General features: G+C 47.0%; 1 protein-coding gene and 1 non-coding gene across 2 annotated transcripts; both read right to left on the bottom strand.

Moving 5' to 3' along the window:
* Positions 1-9,926: 9,926 nt before the first annotated feature.
* Positions 9,927-18,968, bottom strand: ZBED3 (zinc finger BED-type containing 3). Its single transcript, XM_055121601.1, has 3 exons — positions 18,811-18,968; positions 14,082-14,206; positions 9,927-13,134 (listed from the first exon to the last, which is right to left on the bottom strand). Exon 3 carries the CDS (start codon positions 13,121-13,123, stop codon positions 12,272-12,274), a length of 852 nt encoding a protein of 283 aa, XP_054977576.1. The 5' UTR covers positions 13,124-13,134; positions 14,082-14,206; positions 18,811-18,968; the 3' UTR covers positions 9,927-12,271.
* LOC129401068 (small nucleolar RNA SNORA47) lies at positions 15,577-15,712 on the bottom strand. Its single transcript, XR_008628087.1, has one exon. It is a non-coding gene; the product is annotated as a small nucleolar RNA SNORA47 (small nucleolar RNA).
* Positions 18,969-19,468: the final 500 nt, after the last annotated feature.

A 19,468-nucleotide genomic window follows, 5' to 3' on the forward strand; every position in this document is an offset into this window, starting at 1 on the left:
ATGGGGCACCTGTGGTGCTAGAGACTGAACTGAGGGGTTTTGCATTCTAGACCTGTGCTCTACCACTGGAGCAATCTTCCTTTTATTTTGCTTTTGGCAGATTGGTATAAACAGAGTTTAAGGTTTTATTCTTTTCATCCCAGTAGAAATGGTTAAGGTATACGCTGAAGAGTGAGCGACTTGGGTTCAAATGACAGATGACTCGGGGAGCTTTCAACATTTATGCAAACTTATGTGCTGCAGTCTTTGCAGGACTGTACCACTGAGCAGTGTCCAGGACATGTAAGTCCTGACATAGTAACAATTGTTGGTATTGAGCTGGGCTCCCAATAGCAAGGGTGTAATTGTAGGGGTCATTGCTGGAGTAAGGCAGGGGGTGGGCAGGTGGGATTGAGGTCAGGAGGAGGTGAATTAATACAGGGGTCTTCTGTTGGTGATAAGAGACAGATGTGAGCCAGAAGCTGGGGAGCTGGATTTCTTTTTTGTTGTTTTGGGCCATCTCCGGATGGTACTCTGGGGACTGTGGAGCTAGGGCTCAAACCCTGTCTTCTGCATGTGAAGCATACAGCCAACCTGTTGAACTATCTCTTGAGCCTCGGGAGCTGGGTGTCTTAGAATATTAGAGAATGAGCAAGTGAATTAGAGAATGGCAACAGAAGAAGGTGTGTAGGTGTTCCTCACCCTCAGAAGAGGGGTAGATTCTATGTGGCTTTGGAAATGGAATCATCTGGAGAAACAGTAGGGCTCTGTAGTAGGGGAGCGACAGGGCGAGTGCCAAGAGTGCCAAGAGGACTAGAATTCAGAGCCTCACTAGAAAGATCTGTCCTTAGCCTTCAGCAGATGGCATGGGGCATGAGGTGCAGACCAGCACTCCCCGAAGCACTAAGAATACAGTGGTAAACAAACTGGACAACTTTCCATCCTGGAACTTACATTTATTTTCAAAGAATACTTTTGGTAGAAAGTAAAGGCTAATCTGAAGGCGTTGAATTATACCAGAGAGTATCATTCCAAAATACTTTGTTCATTTCAGAGCTTTTTCAAAAGCCAAAGATTTTAGGGCCATGGGGGCATTTGCTTTTGTTTTTAATTTATTTTTTATTATTATAAAGTTGTTCATGGTTGACTTTGTCATACAAAGTTCCAACACCCATCTCTTCACCAGTATACATTTCCTGCCATCAATGTCCCCAGTTTCCTTCCCCAGCCTGCCTCTATGGCAAACACCTCTCTCTCTCTCTCCTCTCTCCTCTTTCTCTCTCTCTCCTCTCTCCTCTCTCTCTCTCTCTCTCTCTCGCTCTCTCGCTCTCTCTCGCTCTCTTTCTCCTTCCCTCCCTCCCCTCCCCCCTCCTCCTCCCCCCCTTTCTGGGCATTATAATTTGCAATAAAGGTACTGAAAGGTTTTCTCTTTATCTACTTTCAGCACTCAGTTGTTTCCATATTCTGGCTATTGTGAACAATGCTGCAGTGAACACAGGAGTGCTGATGACTTTGCCTTGAATTGTGTTTTAGGTCTCTAGGCTATATTCCCAGGAGCGGTATTGATGGGTCCTATGGAAACTCAATTTCTAGTTTTTTGAGGAATGCCCTTATTTTACAAAATAAATAAATAAATAAATAAAAAGGCTGGACTAGAAGGCATTTGCACCAGCAGTGACTGAGTCCCTTTCTCCCTGCATCAGCAGCACTGGTTGTTCTTGTTCTTTTTGATGTGTGCCAGTCTCTGTGATGATATCTCATTGTGTTAATTTGCATCCCCCTGATGATTAGTGATGTAGAGCATTTTTTCATGTGCCTTTTGGCCATTTGTATTTCTTCTTTGAGGAAGTTTCTATTCACTTCTTCCTATTTTTTGATGGGGTAGGATTTATTTTCTTCTAAAGTTTTTGAATATTAACATTAATATGTTTTCAATATTAACCCCTTATCAGATGGGTATTGAATAAATTCTTTTTCCCATTTTGTGGGCTGTCTTTGTATCCTAATCACTGTTTCCTTTGTGGTGCAGAAGCTTCTAAGTTTAATGTAGTCCCATTTGTTTATCTTATTTTTTTTCTTTTTGGGTCACACCTGGCGATGCGCAGGGGTTACTCCTGGCTCATGCATTCGGGAATTACTCCTGGTGGTGCTCAGGGGACCATATGGGACGCTGGGAATTGAACCCGGGTCAGCCGCATGCAAGACAAATGCCCTACCCACTATGCTATCGCTCCAGCCCCCATTTGTTTATCTTTGCTTTCATTTGCTTGGTCAGTGGTGTTTCGTCATTAGAGATGCCTTTAGCTTCAATGTCATGGAGACGTTTGCCTATGTTTTCCTCTATGTACTTGATGGATTCAAATATATCAAGGTCCTTAATCCATTTTTACTTGACCTTTGTACATAGCATCAGAAAGAGCTCTGAGTTAATTTTTTTTAATGTAGCTGAGCAGTTTTCCCAGCACTACTTGTTGAAGAAGTTTTCTTTGCTCCACTTCATTTTTTTTTTTTTGCTTCTTTTTCAGAGATTAACTGATTATATGCCTGAGGGTCTGTTTTAGGATATTCAACTCTATCCATTGATCTGAGAGTCTTTATTCCAATACCATGCTGTTTTAATTATTACTGCTTTGTAGTGCAATTTGAAGTTGGGGAAAGTGGTATCTCTCATCTTCTTTTTCCCAAGGACTGAGTTAGCTATTTGGGGGATTGCTTTTGCATTTAAAATGTATTTTCATGGGAGCTGGAGAGATAACAGCGGGTAGTGTGCTTGCCTTGCATGCAGCCAACCCAGCTTTGATCCCTGGCACACTATATTGTTCCCCAAGTTGCCAGAAGTAGTTATTGAGCAGAGAACCAGGAGTAACCCCCTGAGCACCAAAATTCATTATATGTCTATAATCCAGAGAATTTTCAGGGTATTGCTTTCAACTCTGACTTCTGCCTTCAAAAACTTTTCTGGGGCCAGAGTGATAGTACAGTGGGTAGGGTGCTTGCCTTGTTTTGATCCCAGGTACCACATGTGGTCAAATCTGCATCTGCCATGAGTGATCGTTGAGTGCAGAGCCAGGAGTAAGCCCTGAACACTGCAGGATGTTGCTCAAAACACAAAACAGAATGAAAAAAAAATGAAAATTTGTGGTGGGGGGTGGTTGTTTTTGTGTTAAGATTTGGGATGATTAGAATGATTAGATGATTAGGATTAGAAAAAAGCTAACTTTATTGAGGCTGTAGCCCCCCCTTTTTTCTTTTTAAATATAGGAATACTGCTATTTATTCAACCACTGATTAAGCTGACTGAAGTGGGCATTTATTTTTTAAAATTTTTTTAATTGAATATTCGTGAGGTAGACCATTACAAAGCTGTTCATGATTAGGTTTCAGTCATATAATGATCCAACACCCATCCCTCCACCAGTGTACATTTCCCACCATCAGTGTCCCCTGTTTCCCTCCTACCATCTCTCAACACCCCACCTCCTGTCCCTAGTCTGCCTCTATGACAGGCACTTTTCTCCTTTCTCCTTTTCCTTCTGTGCATTATGGTTCACAATACAGGTACCAAGAGATAATCATGTTTCTTAAAGGTTTTCAATATTTTTATTGGGACGGCAAGGCTGGAGTAGCTTTCTAACTCAGTGGAAGCTTTGAGGTGTGGACATGACTGCCAAGGCTTCTGGAAGTACAGGGAGGTGGGGGTAGAGAACCCATCCCGACCCCGAAAAAAGTCTGGAGATGTCAGTCACAAAACCCGCATACCTGAATTTTCAGCTGATTATATCTCCATGAGGTTCCTCCTGAGATGGTAGAGTATGGCTGGGGGCATGGCGGCACTTTTGGATTTTGGAAACAGGTGACTGCTGGGGGCTCTGCTTGGGTGGGCACCAGGCTGACCCTCCCTGCTCCTCCAGTTTACCACAGTCTGTTCAGCCTTGCATAGTCCAAGATTAACTGCAGCTTTTGATCTCTTTCAAGATTTATTTATGGGTCTCTGAAGCAAGGCCAGTAAATGAGCTTGTATAGCTGAGCCCGAGGTGGTAGTTTATGGGCGTGACTCCCGCATACCTAACTTTTGGCTGTTTCTCCAGACACTGGGTCCTGAGTTGTTGGGGTCTGTAGCCCCTTAATTAATTAATTAATTAATTAATTTGCTTTTTGGATCACACCCGGCGCTGTACAAGGGTTCCTCCTGGCTCTGCACTCAGGAATTACCCCTGTCGGTGCTCAGGGGACCATATGGGATTCTGGGAATCGAACTCGGGTCGGCCGCATGCAAGGCAAACGCCCTACCTGCTGTGCTGTTGCTCCAGCCCGCCCCTTATTTTAGACCAAATCTAATGACCAAGAATACAAGTAACTCTGCCTACTCAGACATTTGGGTTTCATGGTTCTAAATCTGAACAATAGATTACTGAAGTATAAAAATAGAGAAGGAATCCGGAGTTCTGACCTCCGTTGACGGTCAAGAATCAGGGACGCTGTCTCATTTGCCAAGGCGTCGAAAATCAGATGGGCTGGACACGTAATGTGATTCAGAGATGACCGCTGGACAAGAGCTGTTACCAATTGGATTCCATGGGACATCAAAAGACCGTGTGGCTGCCCACCAACAAGATGGTCAGACTTCTTCGTCAAAACCCTGAATGAACGATTTAAGGTTCTTCCTGTTCCTGGAGTGAGCAGATATCATTGGGCTACACTAGCACGCAACAGGGACAAATGGAGATGTTACTGGCGCCCGCTCGAGCAAATAAAGGATCAATGGGATGACAAGTGATACAAGTGATACAAAAATAAACCACTCAATAAAACAACTTTAGTCAGGTCACTGGAAATTGGAGTTGAATGAGAGCACCCAAACAAAAAATTGCCCCTTGCCCATGGTCAGGTATAGACACTAATGTGTGAATGGAGGTAAACAACCTCTTCTGTGTGCTCCCCAAAAATCAGCTGGAGAGAGAACTCAATAGACTGAGCACTGAGCACATGTTCTGCATGCAGGAGTTACTGGTTCCATCCCTACCACCACATGGTCCCCAAGTACCACCAGGACTGATTGAGGTATGGCCCCCCAAAAATCCAAAATCCACTCCCACTGCACGGTGCCTTCAAGAAATTCTTCAGCAGAAATACAGCTTTTTTTTTTTTCATCTTTGTTAAAGTGCCTTTGTATTTTATTGGCCAGAAAGCAAGAGGCAGAGAATGGTGGACTATTACTAAATATTGACTGGTTTTGTTGCTTTTGTTTGGGGGCATCCCCAGCATGCTCAGGCGTGGGGAGGGGAATGGGTCTACCGCATGCAAAGCACACTTTCCAGCCAGCCCAGCTCTCTGGCCCAGACTGTATTGAAACAGGTGACAACGATGTGTTACTGTGTTACTGAGCTTCAATTACCAGTAGGCTTCAGAGACCAGGAAGGTTGCCAACTTATTCTTGTGATCATTACTTATCCTGACCAGAGGCCCAGGAGAACAGAGACTGAAATACTAAAGCTTTCATTAGCTTTTAATGTTTTTACTTAAAGCCTTCATTTTAATACTGTTAAATCAGATTTCAGAGAATGTCATAATTAAGATTTTCATAAAGAGAAACATTGAATTCTATTGGAATTGTTATGACTCCCAGTGCTATCTGGATTCATTTACATCATAAACTCACTAAAATGGGCTTTAATCTCTGCCCATTACCATGCTATCTTTGCTTAACCTTAATGTATAACACTATCAAGACCAACTTATGAGTCACACAAAAGTAATTATTGTTGTTTTATTACAATCTCTTCTATTAACCAGAAATGTTAATCTGGTTAATCATTCACTAGATTGGACAAATATCTGAAAACTCAACTTTTTCCTGGAAAGAATAATCTTCCAAGGTGGATTACTTTGAAGAGGAATGAACACTTGATTTGGTTCTGATATATTTACTTGTGAAGCTGGTATGATCACTTTATAGTCACAAATCCTATTGAGTTTTGACGACAGATGCTCATTTGTGGAATAGATATGAATTGCTTTGACTTTTTCTTTGAGTCGGCGGGGGTGGGGGGGGAAGGTTCACACCTGGTGGTGCTCAGGGCTTGCTCCTGATTTGTACTCAGGGATCACTCCTAGGTGCTAACGGGACCTTCAAACCCAGATTGTCAAGGCAAGTGCCATACCATCTCTTTGGTACGAACCATCCTGTTTCGGTAAGAGAAATCAAAGTCATAAGTACTACATTGAAACGAACAATTTGCCTAAATAATGTCTTAGTTTTTAGTACAACTCATAGCAGTTCAAGGCCACACTTTACTAATGAGGAAAGGAAGGTTGTGAATTAAGGTGTGGGCCAAGATCGATCCCCTGTCCCTGGCACCCTATGTTCCCTGAGCACTTCTGGGTGGTGACCCCAAGTGTAAGCAAATGAAATACCCAGATTACCAGGTAGTTGCCATGTGAGCCTGACTGTACTCGGCTGGCTGCAGATGCTGGTCAGCACTTCCTACTTCCCACTGTCTTCCTAGTGCACAGGATCCACATCTGCACAAGTGTCCCATGGCCCTCAAATGGTGACCTCTCATTGCTCCCTGCACTGGGCAAAGACCAGCATTTAAGAATGACAGGGTAAGCAAAATGGTTCAGTAGTAGAGCACTTTTTTTTTTTTTTGCAGTGTGACACTTTGGTTTTATTCTTGACACCACACACAAAAAAAATGTTGGGGGTTGGGACTGGAGCAATAGTACAGCGGGTAGTGTGTTTGCCTTGCATGGCCAACCCGGGTTCGATTCCCAGCATCCCATATGGCCCCCTGAGCACTGCCAGGAGTAGTTCCTGAGTACAAAGCCAAGAGTAGTCCCTGTGCATCGCCAGGTATGACCCAAAAAGCAACAACAACAACAAAAATATTGAGGACTCAGGTGAGAAACTGGGGCCTCCACTTACATATTGATTTCTAGGGAAAAGGGGCACCTTCATTAAACATATTCTTTTCCTTTTGGCACTGTGGTTTACAATACTGTTGGAAGGGGTTCTTGCATAAATCATTTTAGCACCATACCCTCTACCGTTGCCCTAATGGCCCACCCTGCCCCCATGGTAAACTACTGAACATCAGATCCCAGTTTTTGTTGCACTGGGTATTTGTTATCTCCCTTTGGTCTCTTTAATATCCACACAGGGAGACACTGTTCTGTCTTTCTCTCCCTCTGACTTCATTCAGCAGCACATTCTTTTCTGGCTGCTTCAACTCCAGACTTGGTAGGCAGAAAATGTCATGCCCTAATCCCAGGGACCTCTCATGGGGAGAACTTAAATTGCAGAGAGAATTGGCTGCTGGCCAACTGACCTTAAGATACAGAGACTATCTTGTACATGTGGGAGAGTAGGACAGGGATATGCGATGTGAGAGAAGGGGGTCCTGGCTGGCCTTGAAGATGGAAGGGCGTCGTAAGCCCAGGAATGGGGGCAGCCTCTAGGAGCTGGAAAAGGAAAAAAAAAAAAGATCTTCTGGAGCCTCTATAAAGGGAAGCCTTTGGCTTTCATTTCGTATTTCTGTAAAAGTGAAAGAACACTTTTGCATTGTTTAAAGCCACTAAGCTTGCGATTATCAGTTACAGCAGCAATAGGAATGAGGCCAAGGTCCGTCTTGTTCCCTTTGGGAACATGGGCTGGCCTGGCTCAGCATCAGCCAGTGGGACACAGTCTACCTCGGCCTGTATGGGCCAGCACACAGAGGGCCCAGCCCTGCTACGGGGCTGGCCACCCTCAGGTACGACCAGCGTTCACGAATGGAGGGGCCACTCCTTACTGCCTTCTTAACTGTGTAGCCATCAGCAGGGAACTTTACCTTGAAGTATGGGACCCCATTTGTGTGTGGTGAAAAATTATACCTAATCTTCCTGCAGGTGCTGAGAGGATAAAAGTACAGTATAGAGATCATGTGGATTACTTACTGCTGCAGACATTTTCATTCTAGGTAGTAAATCTGATCGCACCTCAATAACAATGGAAGTGTTTCACGTTTTTTGTTTTGTTTTGTTTGGGGACCACACACAACAGTACTGGGGCTATCCTTGTTGTTGTGTTCGGGTCACTACTATCAGTGCTCAGGGGCACAGAGTCCAGGGCTCCCACATGGAAGGCATATCTTCCCGCCCTTTGGGCCATGTCCCCAGCATCCCTTTTTAAGAAGTTTGTTACACCATTTTTTATTTTTAGTAATGAACATGCAGCTGTGATCAAGAACATTTTCTTCAAAATCTGCAGTCAACAAGAAAACCCAATAGAGCAACTGACTCACTAAAGGTAGTTTCACTGCATGTCATATAATCATAGCATATTAAGAGACAAAGTGAATTTTAAAGGTCATCTCATCTATTTTCCAGTCAAAGAAGCAGATATAGGCTGCAAAAGGTAAGAAGCTCAGGACTTTAGAAAGAGAATTATTTTCCTTCTTTCTTTTTTAATTGAATAACCTTGAGATAGTTACAAAGCTTTCATGTTTGAGTTTCAGTCATACAGTGATCAAACACCCATCCTTCCACCAGTATATATTTTCCATCACCAATGTCCTTATTTTCCCTCCTGCCCCCACCCCCCTATCCCATCCCTCCCCCTGCATTTTTGGCAATTTCCTTCTTACTCTCTACTCTTTGGCATTATGGTTTGCAATACAGATACTGTAGGGCCATCATGTTTGGTCCTTTATCTACTTTCAGCTCACATCTCCTATCCCAAGTGATCCCTCCAACCAACATTGACTTACTGATCCCATCTCTATCCCAGCTGCCTTCTCCCCCAGCCCATGAGGCAGGCTTCCAACCATGGAGCAATCTTCCTGGCCCTTGTCTCTACTGTCCTTGGGTGTTCGTCTCATATTATGTTATTTTATATTCCACAGATGAGTGCAGTCATTCTATGTCCCTCTCTTTCCGACTCATTTCACCTAGCATGATACTCTCCATGTCCATCCACTTATAAGCAAATTTCATGAGTTCATCTTTCCTAACAGCTGCATAGTATTCCATTATGTAGATGCAAGTTTCTTTAACCAGTCATCTGTTCTCGGGCACTCGGGTTGTTTCTAGATTCTGGCTACTGTGAACATCGCCACAATGAACATATAGGTTCAGATGTCATTTCTACTGTGCTTTTTTACACCCCTGGGATATAGTCCCAGAAGTGGTATTGCTAAGTCGTATGGACGCTCAATTTCTAGTTTTTTTGAGGAATTCACATATTGTTTTCCAGAAAGGCTGGACAGTCATCATTCCCACCAACAATGAAAGAGAGTTCCTTTCTCCCCACATCCGTGCCAGCACTTGCTCTTGTTCTTTTTTGATGTGTGCCAGTCTGTATGGTATAAGATGATATCTCATTGTTGTTTTGATTTGCCTCTGATTAGTGATGTAGAGCAATTTTTTTAATGTACCTTTTGGCCATTTGTATTTATAGAAGAATTCTTTAGCAAAGCAGGTAGCAAAGCAAAATCAAAGTCTGATATCTTTATACCTCTGAGACAAGAAAGTCACTGATAGAGATTTATAGTAGAAACTCAGGCCAAAGTCACACCCTTCCAGTGACCATAACTTAGGTCCCTGGAAGGCCTTGGCTGTTTCAAGCTCAATTGTAGTAATTGATGTACTATAAATGTTGTAGTTTTATTGTTGTTTTCTGGGCTTTACCTGGCAGTGCTCAGGACCTCAATCTTGGCTCTGCATGCAGGGATTACTCCTGGCTAGCTCAGGGTACCATATGGGATGCTGGGGATCAAACCCGGGTGGGCCCCATGCAAGGCAAGCACCCTACCCACTATATTATCAATCTAGCCCCTGTAGTTTTTTCTTATTCTAAAAATGTCCTAATGCAGCTCTTATAGTTCAACTTATAAATCCAATGAAATTTCAATATTTAAAGAGAAATAACATGCTATGATTAGATGATTTATGTAATATATTTACAAAAGACAAAATGATAAAATACATTAAGTTGCTAATAACATTTTTATTGAGATAAGAGGGCGTGACCATTTTCTCTGCTATTTTCCCTAGGCTGCATTTGTGACACTTGTATAATGAAACAAAAAATTGGTTTTAGGTAAACATTCTTGATAATAACATGCTATGATAGCTGATTAGCTTCAAATCAAACAGCCCAATAACTGAAACAGAGTAATGAAATCCTGACTAAATAGCTTTCAATTTTTACTATTTCTTTTAAGCTATTTTTATGAGCTCTATGATTTAAAGATAAATTAACAATCATATTAACAATTACTATAAAAAAACTCAGAGATATCTTAAAACACAGTACAGGTTCAATGCATCAAACATTTATTAAATAACTATTACATACGGGGTACTGTAGGTGTAGAAGGGTAAGAACTTCATCCTTAACCTCAAGTGCTCTAGGCCTTGCCATGGAGGTTAGACAAGAACCCATCTAGTCATATACTCAGGCTTATTGTAAGGCTTGTGGGATAGAGTGTGCTGTGATCGCCTCCAAAGGAAGAGAACCCAAACATTTAGTGCAGTTGAGCTTGAATATAGTTTAAGAAAAGTGGAATTTTTTTCCTTCTCAGATTGAAGGAGCTTTTTGGTGGAGGGAAGGCAAGCAGAGATGTGGCCATTCTAAGGCCAAGGCACTTAGGGAGAAAAGGATGATGTGGCAGAACCACACTATTCACGGAGGGTGGGGCAAGGTAGAAGACTGGAATATCAATGTCAGGCCACCAATGTGAAGCTTATAGGTGATGGGAGCATTTTGGCTCTCTCGAGAGGGAAGGTGATATAACTGGCATTGGGTCAGGGCAGTTCCTTTGGTCAGCCTGAATGCCAGCTAACAGATAGTGGTGGGAAGACAAGTTTGGGAAGATGAACTCCAAGTGAGTGCTTCATAGGTTCTAGGCTTGGTAGGTGGTGGCATCAGAAGGAAGTGGATGGCCTAAGACTCAGTGGAACTGGATCTGAGAGCTGTTCTCTAAGCTGTGTGATTGGGAAAACAGGCCTCAGCAACCATAAGCCTGTCTCATCCTCTACAAAACCATCACAATAGCCCTTCTGTCATGAGGCGGCTGTGTAGCAGGCCATTGCTTCTGTAGAGCATCCAGCCAGCCCTGATTCATGGGGACTCCTGAGGACATGTCATTACGCAGAACCAGGTACCACCCTGGAACTAAGGAACAAGGGCAGGCAGCAGCAGCATGGCTCCTGGAGTTGGTGACTGGACGTACATCGAAGCTCTGCAACTTAGTCTGGTATGTAGCTGGATCAAGTAGCTGCACTTACACCAACTCCTAAGGCCTCTCTTGGTTTCCTTAGCTCTAGAGGTGCATGTTATGAACCTCCCCAGGCAGCCACTGAAAGGAAGAGTGATATGTGGAGTGCACATAGAGCACACGGGGTACCTTTTAAGAGCCCAATCAATGTAAGTTATTGGGTGGAGGTGCACAGCATTGACAGGCAACTTCCCTCTGTCCTGAGTGGCCATGCAGAGAGGGAAGTCACGAAACAAGGGGCAGGACAGGAAGGGCTGACCTGGAGAGGTCATCAGGATTCGCTGGCACAGAGAGTGTGGCTCTACAGGGAGAGCCAAGAGTGAAATAAGGAAAGGAACAGATCCAGAAGAGCATCTACGGCAAATGATGGGCGCCCTTCAAACACTAAATGTCATTAAAGAAATAGTAAGGGATTAACAGACGCAAAAGCGCTATCAAAAGTAATATATAAATCTTGTTTGGGTGCTTCTTTTTAGAAACAGACATTTGGGATAACTGGGAAGTTTTGATGAAAAGTATTTCTAACCTGAGGCAGGAGTTTAAGGCAGAAAACTATGGGTGTGAAACAAAACGGAGGTGAGGATACATAGGGTAGTCTGACAAGTTGGGGAAGGGTACTCCAAGGGGTGCTTAGGGACTGCCCAGTGAGGCCAAAGAGAGGAGGGGAGGGGACAAGGAAACAAATGTGCCCCTCCCCCATCTTCTCAGCGCCTGGGCAAAGACTCACTGGTCAGTGAGTCACTTTTTCTTCTCAAGAGTTTTGGTCCTGGCTGGTTGGACAGCGGCTTCTGTGCTCTGAAAGTCGTCGGTTAAGGGGTCGGACTCTGTGCACTCTAAGACTGGGGGTTTGCAACCCTGGGGCAATCCAAGGAACACCCCCTTCCACCCAATGCCCAATAAAGCCCGATGCCAAAAAGGCCTTTGGAGCTTGCACTCCCAACCCCTTGGTGGCAGTGGGGGCTGGGGGCTCCCGCGGGGGAGCGATCTCTGGCTTCTGGAAGGCTGCGGGTCCAGTCGAGGGGCCGGCGGGAGCCCTACAGGGAGACCTTAGTGATGAGGTAGCCATCCCCCTCGCTCTCGGGCTCTTCTTTGAAGGCGGCCTGCCTGGGGTCGGCGGCCAGGGCCAGGGCGCACTCGCGGCGGCTCACTTCCCGCAGCCGCGCCTGCAGCAGCTCGCGGTCGGCCTGCAGCTCCCGCCGCACCATTTCCGCCACCCGCTCCTCGGCCAGCAGCTCCCGCCGCGCCAGGTCGGCCGCGCACTCCTCGGCCTGCAGGGCCCTGCGGCGAAGCTCCAGGGCGCGCTCGGCCTGCTCCACGGCCGCCTCCCGCCGCGCCAGCTCCCGCTCCCGCTGGCTGCCGCGCAGGGCCAGGGCGCGCATCTGCTCCAGCAGGCGCGCCCACTCGCCCTCGGCGGCCGCGGCGGCGGCGGCGGCGGGGCCGGGGCCCGGCGGCGGCGGCGGCGGCGGCGGCGCGGGCAGCGGCGGGCAGGGCGGGCCGGGCGGGCTAGGCTGCGAGAGGCGAGAGCCGCTCTTCTCCAGCTCCCGCCGGTGCACGCTCTTCAGGTGCTTCCACAGCTCAGGGGTGCTCGCGTGGAAGCTCCAGCCGCGGCTCACCTGCTCCCCGCACAGCCGGCACGTGGCCCACGGGCCCTCCTCGAGGCCCGGGCGGGCGGGCGCCAGGTGAAAGTAGCCCCAGACCTCGGAGTAGGGCGCCCCCAGCTGGCCGGGAGGCATCGGGGCGGGCCCGGGAGCTGGGCCACCCTGCCCTGGGGCCTGGGGAGCAGCATCCTTCGGAGCCAGGTTCCCAGCTTCCTGCGCTGCGGGGCCGGCGGCCTCCTCCTGCCCGCGGGACTCCTCCATGGCCACAGCTTGCTCATCACTCTTCATTCTGTCTGCAACTTCAGCACATAGGAAGGGGGTAAGCGCAGTCACAACACTAGCCCTGCCACAGACGGGCACAGCCTGCCAATCCTGCCAACGCACAGCTCCTGGGACTACCTTCACCTGGGAAGAAGCCACGCCTCCCTTTGATTGCAGACAGTGGGTCCCTGGCTGGCTTCCTTCAGTACGGAACAGTGAATTCTTTAGAAAGTTAACACGGTCGTATCGCTCCTTAACTAGGAATTCTCTTAGGAAATCAAATGGGTCTTCAGCTAATTAAGTACTCAGACTGAAACGGGAAGCGAGCTTCTTGAGATGCAGTGTTTTATTTTTCAGTGCTGGGGATCAAGCCCCAGTGTTCACACATGACAAAACAAGTGTTAACTCACTGCGCTACATCCTGGCTCTGGCAAGCCTCTTAAGTGGAAAGAACCAGTTACGTAAGTCCTCTATGTATAAATTAGGTTTGACCTCTCTGCACTAAAAGTTACTCTCTTTTCACCTTTGTATTCTTCTCTCCATGTTGCACAGCAGACTTTGAAACAAGGGGAAGAAAATAAAGCTCTGGGAGTGAAAAATGTGTTTCATACAGCTTAGGGGGCAGAAATGCCAGTGGTGAACAGATTTTATAGTGGGGAGGGAGTGCCTTAGCAGGGTACCTGGGGCCACTCTGGTGTATCCACAGCAAACTCAGCCAGTTAGTTCAGTGCTACCAGGAACTCACCTGGTAGCTATGTGGTATGGGAGATAAAAACTGGGTATGCCAAGGCCTGAGCCCCTGAACCATCTCCCCAGCTCTGATCAGCTTTTAACTTTTTCTCAAGAAAAAAATCTTTAGTTTTATAATTTTAACAAACAATGTGCCTATGAGAAAACTGGTAGTACTCAAAAGCATAAGTTGTTTTTTTTTTAATATGCACGTTTAGGAAATTGCCTTTTATAAAGCAGCTTTCTATACTTTTACCTTCTAATTAGATGTGGATTAGGTCCTGAGGGTCTTCTGATCTGTCACTGCCTCCAGGCATCCAAACAACCCAACTATTCCATGAGGAATGTTGCAGAAAGATTTCTGAAGAAGGATCAGCGGTGCTAGGGATAAATTCAGAGGGCAGGTGTCTGAGTGCTAGAAACGCAACACCCTGTGCACTAGAAATCCTGTCTAGGAGCATATATTTCTGTTGTTCTTTTTCTCTGACTCCTCTTAGAGATGCTTGAGTCAAAGTATTAGCTTCCTACATTACTCATCCAAACCAACATAGCTCCCTCTCTATATATTTGCAAGATACAAAGCTTGGGCAATACTTTTTATTAGGTTAGAAACATCAAGAACAGTAATGGCTTCCTGCTTTGTCCAACAATATCTGTGGTTAAGGAGTCAAACATAGTCAAATAACTACCATAGTAGTTTTCTCCATTGGGAAAAACATTTCACTGCTGCAAACAAAGGGAATACAACAGGATGGTGCTTGATGATGGGAGGCATCACTCTCCCCAACCTCAAACTCTACTACAAAGCGGTAACAATTAAAACAGCATGGTACTGGAACAAAGGTAGAGCCGCAGACCAATAGAACAGGGTGGAATATCCCTACACACCACCACAACTGTTTGAACATCTAATCTTTGATAAGGGAGCAAGAAATGTGAAGTGGAGCAAGGAAAGCCTCTTTAACAAATGTTGCTGGCAAAACTGGACAGCCACATGCAAAACAATGGGCTCAGATGTCCACCTCTCACCATGTACAAAAGTCAGATCAAAATGGATTAAAGACCTCAACATTAGACCACAAAATCCATAAAGTACACTGAAGACAAGGTTGGCAAAACCCTCCACAACAGTGAAGCCAACGGTATCTTCAAAGCTGACATGCAAGTGAAAACAGATAAATAAATGGGACTATATTAAACTATGAAGCTTCTGCACCTCAAAAAAAAAAAAAAGTGACCAAAGTACAAAGACAACCTACAGAATGGGAAAGGGAAAGGATATTTACCCAATACCCATCTGATAAGGGGTTGATATCAAGGATATACAAGTCACTGGTTGAACTCCACAAGAAGAAAACTGCCAATCTGATCAAAAAATGGGGTGCTGAGGGGACCATATGGGATGCTGGGAATCGAACCTGGGTCAGCTGCGTGCAAGGCAAACACCCTACCCACTGTGCTATTGCTCCAGCCCCACAACTGGACTTTTATTGATTAACCATCAGCTATATGTTTTAACCAGTTATAAATATGTTGCAGTTAATCAACATAAATTGACTTTTATTGATTTGTTAACTATCATCTTTCCTTCCCTTAAGACCCTCAGTTCTTCAAAATCTGCGATGCCCAGAGGAATGCCATACACTGGAATGCCATCTGTTACAAGCAGCAGGGTGGAAATAAGTGACAAGCACTGACTTGGATATCTCAGTCCTTTACTTAGTGGAACAGCTCCTTGGAGCCCAGGAATACAGATGTCGGCCAACACAGCGCTGCCCTTCTGAAGGTAGCAGAGGGGCGTGCTCTGCCTTGGCTGCCTTTGCTCTCGGAGGTCTTAACCAATGAAAAGCAGCATGGTACTGAGCTGCCTCACCTTCTCAGCCTCCATACCAGTCACCTTCTGGCTCACCACTCTCCCGTTTAGGGGACCGGCAGTCTGTGGCTGCAGGCCCAAACAGTCACCTAACTGAGCCAGCTCTGAGCTCATTTCAGTGACTCCTTCACTGCAGAAGGGAGGAGTTGCCGACACAGCCCCCTTGGCTTGGAAGAGAAGCCCCAGAAGACTCTTCTGCCACACACCTAATACACAGAGTTTTTAATGCATGAACATCAAAAAGACACATTTAAAAACAAAAACCCAAATACACCCAGTGGGTGAGAACTACGAATAAATAGGCAAAGAGCAAAATCAAATCACCAGATTTGTGAAAAGAAACACAACATCACATACACTTATATTGGGGGAAAAGCTATGAAAGGAACACTCAGGTCTCATTTCCTACTGATCACCCTAACAAAACTGGAGAGGTTGGTCAGCCAGAGCTAGAAGAGAGACAGGTAAAGGAGGCACCTGGGCATATGATAGGCTTTGAGAACAGTAATTTAGTCATTTCTATTCCCCATATTTAGGAGTGATGCCTGAACACAAAGCCAGGAGAACGTCCTGAGCACTGCAGGATGTTACTGAAAAAACACAAAACAAAGATGAGCCAGAGAGATAGTAAAAGGGTTAAGGTGCTTGCCTTGCACATGACAATCCCAGTTCAATCCCTGGCACTGCATCCCACCTTCCCTCTATCCCCAGAATCACCAGGAGTGATCCTGAGCACGGAGTCAGAAGTAAGCCCTGAGCACTGCTAGGTGTGGTCCCAAAGCACCTCGACCCCCAATTTAAGGCCAATTAGTGTAGCAGGATTAATATGGCAGAGTTATAAACAAATATGTGTAGGCTGAGACTGGAATCTTATTTGAGAAATTCACACTAATGTGACACCCACACACGTGTGGGAACACTAAAAGCATTTTAATTTCTTTCATCCACTGTTAACTTTAATCGAAAGTGAACCTTATCATGAAAACAAATAGCCTCGATAATTGAAGTATCAAGGAAGCCATAGAAGCCATAGTTTATTCATCTGTTACCTGCCCATCTTTGCTGAAGTAGCAGTTTATGGCCAATAAACAGATCTAGACATTTAGAAGAATTACTTTGGAATCACCCTATTGAAATTTAGGCTTAGATGAAGTGTAGAAAACAGGTGAAATGTCTCCAAACTGTAATGTGTAGATACTGGGACAGGGGATCAAGGGTTAGAGTATGAAAATCTTCTGAAAAAGTTACACATGCACTATAGAAGTAAGACAGAGATGGAGGGATAGCACAGTGGGTAGGACATACTATCTTCCCTTGCATGCAGCTGACCTAGATTCAATCACCAGCATCAACCACATATGGGTCTCTGGAGCCCCACCAAGAGTGATCCCTGAGCGCAGAGCTAGCGATAAGCCAGGGATAAGACCACCAGGTGTAGCAACAAACAAAAACCAAAACATCACACCCCCTGCAAAAAACAAAAAACAACAAAATAAGGCAGAGGGAAGACAAGCACTGGATGATCTTACTCATCTGTGGTATTTAGAAAAACAAAACGGGGGTACAAATGATGTTAATTGATAGCCAACTCTGGGTACCAGAGTAAAACAGACCACCAGATTGGGGTGGGGAGAGGGATGGGGGTGTCATGGGCACTGTGGAGGCAGTAATTGTGTTCCCCCAAACCATAAACATCAACATGGCTGTCGATATATAATGTAATACATCTTTACATTAAAAATACTTTATTGGACCCAGAGCTAAAAGTATCTGACCCTGAGATTTTCTTTAAGCAGGCCAACCCAAACTCTTGCCCATTCGGCAAAGGGCTCAGCATCACCCTAATACACTGGAAATTCTGCCGGAGATTCGACCTGTGGCTCATTCGGTCTTTTGTGTTACTTCACTTAATACGCACCTTCCTAAAAAGGGCTCCCCTTCCATCTTGAAAATGCATAATTTCATAGGAACCAGAGGAACCGCTGCCTTACTTTGAAACGGGAGGTGGAGCCTCTCCTGCCTTTGTTCAGGGCTTACCTCTGGCTTTGTGCTCAGAGATCACTCCTGGTGGGCTTCAGGAGACTACATAAGATGCCGGGGGTGGCACGGGGGTCTGCCACATGCAAGGCAAGCCCCTTACCAACTGCACTAATTCTCTGCCCCCCCAACCCCCGCGAAGACGTTTTAAATTGTGACTTGTTTCGAGCTCCCAGCCTTTGTTCACTGCCAAGTCCTTGTCACTGACAGTTGCCTCATGCTCATTTTGCGACCCTACTCCGTCCCCCCCAAAAGAAATGTACACGTGTGTGTGTGTGTGTGTGTGTGTGTGTGTGTGTGTGTGTGTGTGTTGTATGTGGAGGGGAGGAGTTAAAAAAAAGTTCCATGAATCCCCATGGAATAGCAGACAAGAATCACCCAGCTGCGATCCACTTATGGGTGACTCTCCAGGGGTAGAGTCTCCCCAGGCCCAAGGTGCAGGCTCTGGCTTGCATTTTGGCGGCAGGAAAGGGACTTCGCACCTCGGGTGCGCCACCCAAGGGCGGCGTTATTCATTAGAAAGGGCCAGAAAATTCTTGGAGAGGTGGGGTGGGGGGCGAGATTCTGGTCCGCGCTTGTGGCGGGGGCAGCACTGGCTTTCTGCTCCCCAAAGCGGGGACAAGGATGCGCCAAGTCGCCGAGCGCAAAGCTACGGCTCGGCGGGGGTCCGGGGCGACCTTAATCAAGGGGGCGCGGGCGAGATCCGTCGCCCGGGAAACTGAGGTACTGGCCTCTCGGCCCCAGCAGGGTCCCGGATCCACAGCCATCCGACACAGCCATCGCCCCCGAAACCGCGGCGGGGGGCTCGCCGGGCTCCCCCCCTTCCCCCGGGCCCCTCTCCCCGCAGGGTCGCGGCGCGGCGTGCGGGGACGAGCGAGCGCGGGTGGCCGAGACGCGCGCTAGGCCCCGACGCCCGCGCTAGGCCCGACGCCCCGGCTGGGCCCCGCGACCCCCACGCGAGCCGCAGCCTCGCCGCTCGCATCCGCCTGCGGGGTGTCTGTCCCCGGACCCGCGCGCCGCCGCCGCCGCCGCCGCCACTGCCGCCGCCGCCGCGGCCCGGGCGCCCACAACTCACCGCATCCCGGCGGAGGCGGCGGGAGCCGGGCCGGGCGGCGCGGCGGGGACCGGCGATGCCCGCAGACATTTTGTCCCGAGCGGAGCCTCCTGGCGGCCCCCTTAAAGGCACAGAGCCCAATTCGCGCGGCCGGGCGCGGCCGGCGCGGGAGTCCGAGGAATCCGGAGGCGGCCGCGCGGGGCGCAGGGGGTGTGCTTCCTCACCCATCCCGGTGCGCGCGAGAGGCGGGCTGGCGTCGACTCCGGAGGTTTAAAAGTGAATTTTAGAAATGGGATTCGTAATTTTTTAAAAAAAGAATTATAATTCTGCTTTTCATGGACCTTCCAAGACCTAGGAAGCCCCCCTCCCCCGCCCCTCTCAACGCTCCCCCGCTCCCAGCCCCATCCCTCGTGCTGGAGTCTCGGAGTGTCAGTTCCTCCTTTGGCGGTCCAGGCGTGCACGTGTTTCTTGGGTGAAACTTCGAGAGTGCAGATCTGGAGCGATCCAAGGGGAGCTCGCTGAGTGTCCGCTATAAAAGGTAATCGCGCCGCTGCGGCGTGTCCGTTAGGTTTTTTTGGTGTTTTTTTGTTTTTTGGTTTTGTTTTGTTTTGCCTGATGACCGCGGCGCATTCGTTAGTTGTTTTTTTTTTTGGCCCGATGAGCGCCTCCAGCCGGTGTG

This window comes from Sorex araneus, chromosome 1 (genome assembly GCF_027595985.1).
Source record: "Sorex araneus isolate mSorAra2 chromosome 1, mSorAra2.pri, whole genome shotgun sequence".
NCBI lineage: Eukaryota > Metazoa > Chordata > Mammalia > Eulipotyphla > Soricidae > Sorex > Sorex araneus.